The sequence below is a fragment of the Glandiceps talaboti genome, chromosome 10, assembly GCF_964340395.1.
Source record: "Glandiceps talaboti chromosome 10, keGlaTala1.1, whole genome shotgun sequence".
NCBI classification, from domain to species: domain Eukaryota; kingdom Metazoa; phylum Hemichordata; class Enteropneusta; family Spengelidae; genus Glandiceps; species Glandiceps talaboti.
The window spans coordinates 22608225-22621210 of NC_135558.1; the positions used below are offsets into that span (position 1 = coordinate 22608225).

The window sequence follows — 12986 nt, forward strand, 5'->3', positions numbered from 1 at the left end:
CAGTCTTTAACTCCTGATACAAAAGAGAGAGGAAGGAAGACAAATAGAACAAGACAGAATAGTAAACGAGAACATGCACCACTTAAAACCCAACCATCTACTCAGTGTCACAATACCACAAAGAATGAGAATCAAAGTAAATGTTCTCTACCGGATTTGACTGATTCTGCTGTTGAAAATCAAGGACAACTACAAAAGTTGAAAGCTTTACTTGAGAAGAACTCAGATGTATTCTCAAAGCACCCACTTGACTATGGACGAACAGCGACAGTTAAACATGAAATACCATTGATTGATAACCAGCCCTTCCGTCTACCTCCACGCAGAATCCCTCATGCTCAGTACCAAGAGGTTAAGAAACATATTGAAGACATGGCAACTAGTGGTGTTATTAGGCCTAGCAAAAGTCCCTATGCAAGTCCCATTGTAGTTGTAAGAAAAAAGGATGGTACTCCTAGGATTTGTATAGACTACAGGCAACTGAATCTGCGTTCTATTCGTGATGCGTATCCCCTACCCCGAATTGATGATGCCCTAGAAGCATTGGGAGGTGCTAAGTACTTCTCAACGTTGGACCTCACTGCTGGTTATTGGCAAGTAGAAGTTCAGGAACGAGATAAACCCAAGACAGCATTCACCACTCCTATGGGATTGTACGAGGCAAACAGAATGCCATTCGGTCTACAAAATGCCCCAGCTACATTCCAGAGGTTGATGATGTCATGCCTTGGTGATCAGCATTTCTCCACTGTATTGATATATTTAGATGACATCATCATCTTCTCCAGGACTTTTAATGAACATCTTGATAGAGCGCAGTTAGTGTTTGATCGATTACGTGAACATGGTCTTAAATTAAAGCCACAGAAGTGCCATCTACTCAAGAAGGAAGTACATTACCTTGGCCATGTGGTGTCTGCAAATGGTATCAGTACAGACCCTGAAAAAACAAGGGCGGTGAAGGATTGGCCTAGACCCTCTAACAGGAAAGATCTACTTAAGTACCTTGGATTTACGGGTTACTATAGAAGATTTATCAAAGGGTACAGTACAATTGCAGCGCCATTGTTTAGACTCACTTCTGGAGATCCTAGAAGACGACGAAAGGGAAGTAATCTCAAGAAAGATGTTCCACCATTTATATGGAATGAAACATGTGAGGATGCATTCCAGTGTTTGAAACTGAAACTCCTATCAGCACCAATCCTTGGCTATCCAGATTTCACCAAGCCATTTACATTACAAACTGATGCATCGTCCCAGGGATTGGGAGCAGTATTGGTTCAACAACAAGATGGTAAAGATAGAGTAATCGCCTATTGTAGTCGTGGGTTACGACCACCAGAAACCAGATATCCAGCACATAAACTGGAATTTCTCTGCTTAAAATGGGCTGTAACAGACAAGCTGAGGGATTACCTCTATGGAAATCAGTTCACAGTGCTTACAGACAACAACCCATTGGTATATGTGATGTCATCTGCCAAGTTGGAAGCCACTTGTCAGCGTTGGGTTTCCCAGCTTGCTATGTTTGATTTTGACATTAAATATCGACCAGGCAGAAGCAATGCCAACGCGGATGCATTGTCACGAATACCTAAACAAGAGGTTGCACAAACTCTAAAGGTAGTATGTAATATGGCAAAGTGTACAGATGAAGACGAAGACTATACAAAACCTATTCCTTCATATTCCGAAACACTACCAAGTATGACACTGCAGGAGTTGAGATTTTGTCAACATCAAGATTCTTCAATCATGGAGGTTATCCAAGCTAGAAGTTTGTCTAAGAAACCAGGAAGAAGACAAATGGAACCTTTAAGTGTAGAAGCCAGATTGTTAGTACATCAATGGGACAAGTTGACTCTTCGAGATGGTATTCTTTACAGGAAAATTCGTCCACCTAAAGGAACTGAAATATTTCAGCTGGTTTTGCCACCCAAGTATAGACAAGATGTTTTCCAGAAACTTCATAGTGAAATGGGTCATTTGGGATTTGATAAAACATTGGATCTCGTACGCTCAAGATTTTATTGGCCTAAGATGTACGTTCAAGTGAAGACCTGGTGTGACCAGTGTGAAAGATGTTGTCTGAGAAAAGCTGCTGTCAAAACAGTGCGAGCACCTTTGGTTAGCGTCACTACATCTGAGCCATTAGAACTAGTGTGTATAGACTTTTTGACCCTAGAACCTTCTAAAGGTGGAGTTGAAAATGTGCTCGTTGTTACAGATCATTTTTCCAGATATGCTCAAGCCTATCCTACGTTAAACCAGAAAGCGACAACAGTTGCAAAAGTTCTGTGGAAAAACTTCATGTGTCAGTATGGTTTTCCCCTCAGATTGCATTCAGATCAAGGAAGAAATTTTGAAAGCGCTCTCATAAAGGAACTGTGTCAGATTACTAATACAGTTAAGTCACATACTACACCGTATCATCCGGAAGGGAACGGATTGGCTGAAAGGTTCAACCAGACACTACTCAATATGCTAGGAACATTGGATCCATCACAGAAACGGGACTGGAAAGAACATCTGGATGCATTAACCCATGCATATAACTGTACCCGCCAAGAATCTACTGGCTATACACCATTCTATTTAATGTTTGGGAGAAATCCTCGTCTTCCAGTAGATGTCATCTTCAATGCATTATCTGAAACCAAGGACCACTTGGATTACAGTGAATACACCCAAGCACTTCGCGAAAGATTGCAGACTGCATATCGACAAGCTTGTGACCAGGCAAAGAAAGCCAGAGTGAAGCAGAAAAACCTGTACGACAGAAAAGCAAAGGCTGCAACTCTCTCAGTAGGTGATCGTGTATTGGTTAAACTAAAGGAAGTTGGTAAACACAAGATTGGAGATCGCTGGGAGAAGACCCCCTATCTTGTTGTGGAAAAAAGACCAGATATCCCAGTTTACGTGGTTAAGCAGGAGTTCAGAGGTACAGAACGTGTCTTGCATCGGAACATGTTGAAGCAGTGTTCATTCCTACCTGTCGAAAGTGAAGATATTACAGAAACAATAGGGACCAATAGTGATCCTGTTATTAAATCAGTTGTGAGAGATGAACCTGAAATCAATGACTATAAAGAAGAGGGTGATACTATAGAGTATTTGGTTTCTGCGAATAAAGTACCCGGAGTGATAAATCCAGCTGATGAAAAGGGAAACGACTCATTGTGTTCTAAGAAGCCAAAGGATAGTACTGTACATGGAATACCAGTAGTTCAGTCACCACCTATGCTACAGGAGAATCCAGTATCAACACACATCCCAGAAAACAATACGTTACTGCCACAACAAACCACACAAGAATCTATTACATCTGCACAGTCTAGACATGATATTTCTACAGATTGTAGTCCTTCAACACAAAACCCCAGAACACCGTCAACACATGATCACACATTGCAAACACATCCCTCAGAAATTTCACAATTAGATTTTAGTGGGCACACACAGAATAATTCTACTACCCCTGATAATTTGCAAAATGCGAATGTTGTAACCGATAAGTCTACAGAAATAAATACTCGTAGATACCCATTTAGAAAACGTAAACCTCCAGAGAGATATGGATTTATTATGTCATTAATGAGTGAAGTAGCAACAGCAGTTTAGAAGCCATTTTTTGTAAACTTTCGTAAAACAGTAAAAAATGCTGAAAATGACGAGCCGTCATTTTTTAAACCAGGGGAGTATGTGACCAAGATTTTGATATAATATAATGTATACTCTGTTTCATCATTGACCTGTAATTCTTTGTAATGCATATCACACTGTGACCTTTTGTGGGACGCCCTCACGAGGCAGAGAGGTGACATCAATCGACCTCTTTTGCAATATGGCTGTCTGACAATAGGTTAGTAATTTCCTGTTGCTGTTTACAATCGCTCATAAAAGTGCGTTATCTTTGACATCCACATCTATTACCGAGATGGAATGAATATATAGTATCTCTAGAACTCTCAATTGTAATATTTATGAAGGACGTTCAGGATTTCGTGAGTTTTGAGCATTTATTTCGAGTCGATGGATTTGCTATGGAAAGTCACATGTTGCATTGTATACGATGTCCGAACTGTCGGTTATTGTTGTGATAAACTTTTTGGAACTTTATCAGCTGTAAGTCTTGTACACCCTGATACGCAATAACTAAAGTAATAATCCTCTGCTTACTCAGAATTTCTGTAAACAGCGTAACATGTCTGAAACCCATTCATTTTGATAGTGTAGCCATAATTATTGCAAAATGTGTCACAATGTAGTTTTGTTTTGAATGATATGCGCATTACAACAGATATTATAATTTATTTTGGTATAAGATATTTTGAAACAGTTATTTTGTCTGCTTGTATCAATAAGTATTGTAATTCTCTTTTGCAATATGGCTGTCTGACAATAGCTGTCTGACAATAGGTACTGCCATGGACAGATGGAGCCGCTGACTGATTAGCAATAAAGACATTACAACTTATAGTGTGAACCATGTCTGCGACTGAGTCAGTGTATGATCGTGTTCCCCTGGAGGGTTTGGGCTAAAAATACACAACGCAATCCAAGTTACCATCGACGATCACAACCGAACCGATGCCAGGGGTCACACATATACATACATACATACATATACATACATACATACATACATACATATACACATACACGTACGTACGTACGTACATACATACACACACACACACAGACAGACAGACAGACGGACGGACGGACGGACGGACAGACAGACAGACAGACAGACATTTTGTGTGGTCATTTTCTTTCAAAATGACATCGTCTAAAGGTAATGCAGAACAAAGAAGATATATAATATATAATACATGCATTACTTTTGGTGCACACATATTTTTAACTGAATGGTGGCCATACTTGTACATTGATTTACTGCATAACTCAAAAACTGTAATACATGAAGACTCCATCCAAGTGTCTATCACTATATTATTAGGTATAAACTTTCTTTTGAGACTTGACCTTGACGTTCATTGTCAATTATCAAACTTTTCCTGCATATCACAAATACTTTTTAAGATGCACCATTGAGTCACATAGAAGTAAAGTTTCACCTCTTTCAAAACCCCAAAGCTCAGACAACACATGCACACATACATACATACATACATACATACATACACACACAGACAGACAGACAGACAGACAGACAAATGCACTCACACATACAACTTTTGATCTAAAATATTTATTGTTCTCACCATTACAAGACTTAGTATAAAAGATACCATCATAGGCAATATTTGATATATTGTTGTATACCTACAAATCACTTGAAAAGTATAAACATATCACTGGTCACATGGTAGATGTATTACAACTTGAGTTTTAATTCTTATTTAACATTGTAACTTTATTAAGAATTTTGAAGATTGTCATGACTATAACCTTAAAATGGAATTATTTAAAATATCAGTAAAATCTTAAATGTTATATGATTATACAGAACTATTAAGAACTTGTTATATAAAAAATATTCCAAATAATATCACCTTCTTACACTGTAGATATAATCATTTTCCAATACAAGGAATATAGGTAATACATTTTTTGTAATTGATTTCAGTTTCATTTCAAAAATGCTTCATAAAGCAATAAACCATTTAGCAAAATTTCCAACATTGAGTCTCGGTTATATTTTCAAAAGTGGAAGTCCTTGTCAGTCTGAAAGAAAAAAAAAGAATTGAATTTTAAAATAAAATAAAACTGAAAGACCAACTTATATATGATTGAATTAGATTTATTCTAAATGTCACAAAGAAATAGTTTATTCAAATGAAGGCGTAATGAATTTATGGTAGTGGAGGATATATTCACAGCCAAATGAAGGCGTAGTGAAAGCATGGTAGTGGAGGATATATTCACAGCCAAATGAAGGCGTAATGAATTTATGGTAGTGGAGGATATATTCACAGCCAAGTGAAGGCGTAATGAATTTATGGTAGTGGAGGATATATTCACAGCCAAATGAAGGCGTAGTGAAAGCATGGTAGTGGAGGATATATTCACAGCCAAATGAAGGCGTAATGAATTTATGGTAGTGGAGGATATATTCACAGCCAAGTGAAGGCGTAATGAATTTATGGTAGTGGAGGATATATTCACAGCCAAATGAAGGCGTAATGAATTTATGGTAGTGGAGGATATATTCACAGCCAAATGAAGGCGTAGTGAATGTATGGTAGTGGAGGATATATTCACAGCCAAATGAAGGCGTAGTGAATGTATGGTAGTGGAGGATATATTCACAGCCAAATGAAGGCGTAGTGAATGTATGGTAGTGGAGGATATATTCACAGCCAAATGAAGGCGTAGTGAATGTATGGTAGTGGAGGATATATTCACAGCCAAATGAAGGCGTAGTGAATCTCTGAGAGTGGAGGATATATTCACAGCCAAATGAAGGCGTAGTGAAAGCATGGTAGTGGAGGATATATTCACAGCCAAATGAAGGCGTAGTGAATGTATGGTAGTGGAGGATATATTCACAGCCAAATGAAGGCGTAGTGAATGTCTGGTAGTGGAGGATATATTCACAGCCAAATGAAGGCGTAGTGAATCTCTGAGAGTGGAGGATATATTCACAGCCAAATGAAGGCGTAGTGAATGTATGGTAGTGGAGGATATATTCACAGCCAAATGAAGGCGTAGTGAATGTATGGTAGTGGAGGATATATTCACAGCCAAATGAAGGCGTAGTGAATGTATGGTAGTGGAGGATATATTCACAGCCAAATGAAGGTGTAGTAAATGTATGGTGGTGGAGGATATATTCACAGCCAAATGAAGGCGTAGTGAATGTATGGTGGTGGAGGATATATTCACAGCCAAATGAAGGCGTAGTGAATGTATGGTGGTGGAGGATATATTCACAACCAAATGAAGGCGTAGTGAATGTATGGTAGTGGAGGATATATTCACAGCCAAATGAAGGCGTAGTGAATGTATGGTAGTGGAGGATATATTCACAACCAAATGAAGGCGTAGTGAATGTATGGTAGTGGAGGATATATTCACAGCCAAATGAAGGCGTAGTGAATGTATGGTAGTGGAGGATATATTCACAGCCAAATGAAGGCGTAGTAAATGTATGGTAGTGGAGGATATATTCACAGCCAAATGAAGGCGTAGTGAATGTATGGTAGTGGAGGATATATTCACAACCAAATGGAGGCGTAGTGAATGTATGGTAGTGGAGGATATATTCACAGCCAAATGAAGGCGTAGTGAATGTATGGTAGTTAAGGATATATTCACAGCCAAATGAAGGCGTAGTGAATGTCTGGTAGTGGAGGATATATTCACAGCCAAATGAAGGCGTAGTGAATGTCTGGTAGTGGAGGATATATTCACAGCCAATTTAACTACAATGCAAAGTGCAAAACAAAAAATACAGAAACTTCAAAAAGATGGTTTACTAGTCAACATGTTGTAATAGATCTTAATTCTCGCTACCTGAAATAGAATATTACTGCATAGGCACATCATAAAAATAACATACATTCAATTTCTTGGTCAACACCATAACTTCCGCTCCACGCGTTTCACATGCATTACTATAGGAACATGTGAGAATATATATGTCGACCTTCTTGTTCTATTTGAAACCTCTAGGATGAGGTAAAAAGCTATTGCAGGTAAGAAGAATTAAAGACTAATACTCGTTCCCACATATTTAAATGACATACATGTCTACAGTGTCGAATTTGAAGAGAGAGTTTTCATAGCAAAGTGATATTGGTGGTTTATAGGATGTGTCTAAAAAAAAAGTAATATATAGGAATCTAAACGTATTTTTGTGTATCAATCGAAACCTTTAATTTGAAACGATGGAAAGTAGAATATGGACTTAAAGTTGTTCTACAAAACATATTAACTAAAATGTATGCCAAGAATACCGCCATTACCATTCACAGCTAAAAAGAAATTATAATTGTATTAAAATGCACCACATGGTGTAATACATAAAAGCAAAATATTAACACAATTACAGCAGGTATAGATTGCATACCTTTGTCATCACATTCACACAATTCACACCCAGCATCATCGGTCTTAAACTTTTTACATGCCATTTTACAGCGCATAGGATGTCTTTCACAGCTTCCTATATGGATAATACAAATAACATATACAGTTTATTTTATACGTGAAAGCAAGTTCATACATTAATTTTTACAGCCAAATGATATAGCAATGCAATGGTTAAAGCGCATGCACCACACTGTATATGTATACACACAACATTAATTTAAACTGGCAATCACATCAATACATGTATCTAATCCATACAGCTTTCAAAGACGATACAATAACATTAGTCAGTAATGTGAACAACAACATTTCAAACAATTGACCTAATTGACAATGTAAAGATGCCTTGTTATGTTTCAGTAAATATAATACAGTATACAAATCACTTACACTTAGTACTTACAAACCCTGTTGTTTTTATATCTTGTATCCTTTATTTTTAGCACAACTGAACTGATAAGGTTCAGTAGTGCTATAGGCATGGCAAAGTGTCTGTCTGTCTGTCTGTCTGTCTGTCTGTCTGTCTGTCTGTGTGTGTGTGTGTGTGTGTGTGTGTGTGTGTGTGTAAACAACTTAAAGTCAAAAACTGCTGGACTGATTGCTTTTATATTTGGTGGTCATGTTACTTCTGGTGTCTAATAGGGAAATTGTTCAAATGAAAATGATTGCATCAGAGATGTGGGTTTTGGGTAAGAAAATGTGATTTTTGGTCAAAAAACTTAAACTCCAAAAGTACAGGGCAGATTGGCATGAAATTTGGTGGGAATATTCTTAGGGATGAGTAAATTAAGTGTTGTTCATGATATGATGATTCCCTTGGTAATATGCAAATTAGGGCTAAAAATGTGTCTCTTTGGTCAAAAATCTATAATTCCAAAACTGCTCAGCAGATTGGGCTGAAATTTAGCATCTGTAGGTGTATAGATGAAGACATATTAAGTATATAATAGTAATATGCAAATTAGGTGTAACCAGATTTAAACTGAATGCCTTCCGTAAGGATAGTCTTGCAATTTCATGATTTATGCAAGAAACTTAGCTCTCCATCTGTGATTTTGTCAAGTCCCAGTGAAACTGAGTTGTCAAAAACGTTGTTGAAATGTCAGGAAAGCTTGCCATCCTCAACTGCATTCAGCTTTCGTGACCCCCTACTACAAACCCAGGATATGTACACCCATTTCCACGGCAAATAATAAACGAAATTGAAACCCGCATAACATTGCTATTATGCATCAGAAAGTTTACATACTTCATGGTACATATCGTAACAGTTGAACAACTTTAATACAGTGAAGTGATACGGTAGTATTGCCCTACTTCATCCCTGGGTAAAGTGTATACATTCTTGTTTTGATCGAGATTGACAGACGCACCATCTGTTCCAAATCGTATACATGCGTGAAAGGTGTGAAGTGAGCAGACGATCGTGACTGTAAACATTCACAAAATGCATGCAAATATCCCTAGCAACCATGACCATGCCCATAGCAACAACCAAACGGTCGTGTATTTCACAAAGATAACAACAGGGATAAATACACAATTGAATAAACATTCAAAAAATGTATGTAAATTTGCCTAGCAACAAGACCACGCCCATTCCACCAGCCAAATAATCCCATATATTGCAAAGATAACATTCAAAAAATGTATGCAAATGTGCCTAGCAACAAGACCACGCCCATAGCAACAGCCAAATGATCACATATATTGCGAAGATAATAACGGGAATTAATAGACAATTGAATAAACATTCAAAAAATATGTAAATGTGCCTAGCAACAAGACCATGCCCATAGCAAGAGCCAAATAATAACATATATTACAAAGATAAAATCACTTACACTTGGTACTTAGAAACTCTCTTGTTTATATATCTTGTTTCCTTATTTTTAAATGTATAGCTCCAGTCTATAATAGTGCATTTATCTTATATTACTAGTGAACTTGTACTAGTGTCAACTGGGTAATAATTTAGCTCAGTCCTGGCCGTACATCTATAGGAACAAGTCTAACTTTCCTCTGACAACGAAAATTCTGTCCAGATGCTGACTATAATCTTACCTCTAGGCCCACTACCTTGTCCATCACCAGCCACAGGGGGGTCAGGATCTGTTCATATTTAAGATAAATATACATGTACTTAATCTAATACCAACTTTATTTGACTTGCAAATGTATGAACAGGTGTATGATGATGTCTAAGAAACAACCTTTGCAAGATAAAGCACAAAATTATCTATGCACACAGTGTATGTGTAAACACAAATATTAGGTAGTATATTTGTAACAGGAGAATATAGCCTACGATTGATCTCACAAATATTAGGTAGTGTATTTGTAACAGGAGAATATAGCCTACGATTGATCTCACAAATAACAAACAATTAAATAGATAAACCTTTAGTTACTATCACGACTTCTGTAAAATAGAAAATGTGATGATTGTAAATAAAGTAAATAATATATTTTATTCATAGAAGAAAATTAATAACCCAGGTTAAATATACTCTATTTTGCCAAATACTTGCATAGTCATTTCAGATTTTACCCTGGTTCGGAAAGAGGTTATTTGAAAGTTTACAAAGCAAGGATTTTGTTATTTTGTTAGTACATTCTTATGTGTGAAGTCTATTAAGCTCTGGTATAACTTTTACAAGTTACTTTATGGTTCTAGTATTATGTAGTCATTTGTAAATGCCTAAAATCTTTCATACTGAGCATGTTTACAGACGAAGGTGGTAGATCACCAAACAATAGCGCGAAGTTGTAGGTGAACATGTACTTTCGCATAAACGTCATAACCTACCACTTTATGATTCCGTTAACCATAGACGTCGAAGAGAAGTCTATGGTAAACCGTTTAAGTTTACAATTACAAGATAAAATCCGACCAGCCGTACACTGTACTGAAACTATCCATAGCCAGTAGGTAGCAAACACCGACCAAATCTGACTAAAATCCGGTGTAGTGTACCTTTGCGATTTCTTTTTGGCTATTACGTTCATTGTCGTTTTTTTTATTTTTGTGAGCGCTCGTTACATACATCTGACACAATACCATAGGTTTTTCCAAGTCACACGACAGCGCTAAGTGAATTCAATCAACCGATGAAAACGCGTAATACGCCGAAACATACCACTTTGAAATACCACTTTGAATATATAAAAATCAGGTGTTTTGAAGTATCGCCAGGCCATTGATTGCATAAAATCTGTTGGTCTAGATGGTATAAGTGCCCGATTTTTAAAGGTTGGCGCACTCCAAATTACGTCAAGTCTAACCACACTATTAAATTGTGCAATTACAACAGGGCGCTTTCCATCGCAAATGGAAATCTGCTAAAGTAACACCTATATTTAAAAACGGTGCTACAGATAACATCTCCAACTACAGACCTATTTCAGTTTTACCAGTGTTGTCTAAACTACTTGAAAGACATGTGCATACTCACTGTTATAATTTAGTTTCTTCGAATAATCTTTTATCACACAACCAATCTGGCTTCAGAAAGTTTCATTCTTGTCAAACAGACTTAATAAATATAACTAACTCTTGGTACCATGCAATTGATGGGGTAACTTAATACTAGGCGGTTTAATGGTTGATTTCAGGAAAGCATTTGACCTCGTGAATCACAACATTATCCTTCAGAAATTGAAAGTTTATGGCTGTTCTGAGACAACGATGGGATTCTTTGTATCTTATCTCAGTAATAGATCTCAGTCAGTCCTGTTCAATGGTATACCCAGTCAGTCTTACCCAGTTAATGTAGGTGTGCCTCAGGGATCCATTTTAGAACCCCTGTTGTTTTTATTGCTCAAAAATGACTTTCCTCTCGTCTCTCAGAAAACTGATATCCATATGCTGATAATACAGCAGCACAGGTAATAAGTCCGGACACACAACTTATTGAGACCAATTTAAATAATGTAATGAATTCTATTATGAATTGGTGTGTTGTCAACAAAATGTGTATAAATTCCCAAAAGACCAAAGTTATGTTCATTGGATCTTCACAGAGAAAGTTAAGACAAGGTAAAGGTATTACAATTATGTGTGGACATAATCAACTGAACACGATAATCGATACACTATTTGGCATAACCATTGCTGACCTCCTGAATTGGGAAAAACAGATTAGCTCTTTGACTAGGAAGGTAGCTTTTAAGCTTTTACATTTCAAACGGATAAAACCATGTTTAACAATGAAAAGTAGATTGACCTTTTATAATTGTTTTATCGTACCACATTTCGATTATTGTCCAACCGTATGGTATGGGGCAATTGCGCTAGTGTTCTTTTAAATCGGATAGAAAGACTGCAAAAACTCTGACAGACTCTGTTTATAATACACCGAGTGCACCTTCTCTTTTAAATCATTTGAAGTGGCTTACATTTAGCCTAAATGTTGCTTATAATCAATCAGTTTTAATGTATAAAGTATTAAATAATTTAGCGCCAGACTATCTAAATATATTCAAACCTGTTGAGAGTGTACATAGTTATCGAACGAGATCAACATCTAGGAATGATTTGTACATACCTAAACATTCTACACAGATTTTTGAGAAAAAGTTTTGTTTTTAATGGAGTTAAAATCTGGAAAAGTTTCCCGAAGGACCTTAGAACATCTACTAGTTTGAATTCTTTTACAATGAAATGTAAATCTTACTTTTTATATCAAATGTAATTTTTCTGATGTGCTACCCTCGTGTGTCAGTCATTATTATTATTATTATTTTATTTTACCCACTTCTTATTTGTCATTATTTATTTTTATGTATATAAAGAAAAGAGTACAAGCACAGACAGCAGACAACGATGTTATTGTTCGGTCGTTCTCTTTCTTCAATTTTCGAACGTTGAGTTGTTATATTGTAAGACAGATTCTGGTTGGCTACTCGTAAGTACGAGATTG

General features: G+C 36.8%; 1 protein-coding gene across 3 annotated transcripts in view; it reads right to left on the reverse strand.

The window, feature by feature from the left end:
• Nucleotides 1–5228: 5228 nt before the first annotated feature.
• Nucleotides 5229–12986, reverse strand: part of LOC144440893 (uncharacterized) — a 57171-nt gene continuing 49413 nt past the window's right edge. For 2 of the 3 annotated variants that reach the window (XM_078130336.1, XM_078130339.1), the window contains exons 30-32: nt 10129–10176; nt 8042–8137; nt 5229–5694 (exon numbers count right to left, since the gene is read on the reverse strand). In XM_078130336.1, the coding sequence (XP_077986462.1) occupies nt 5690–5694; nt 8042–8137; nt 10129–10176 (149 nt within the window). In that variant the 3' untranslated portion in view covers nt 5229–5689. The remainder of the gene's footprint in view (nt 5695–8041; nt 8138–10128; nt 10177–12986) is intronic. The other variant, XM_078130338.1, reaches the window with a different exon arrangement.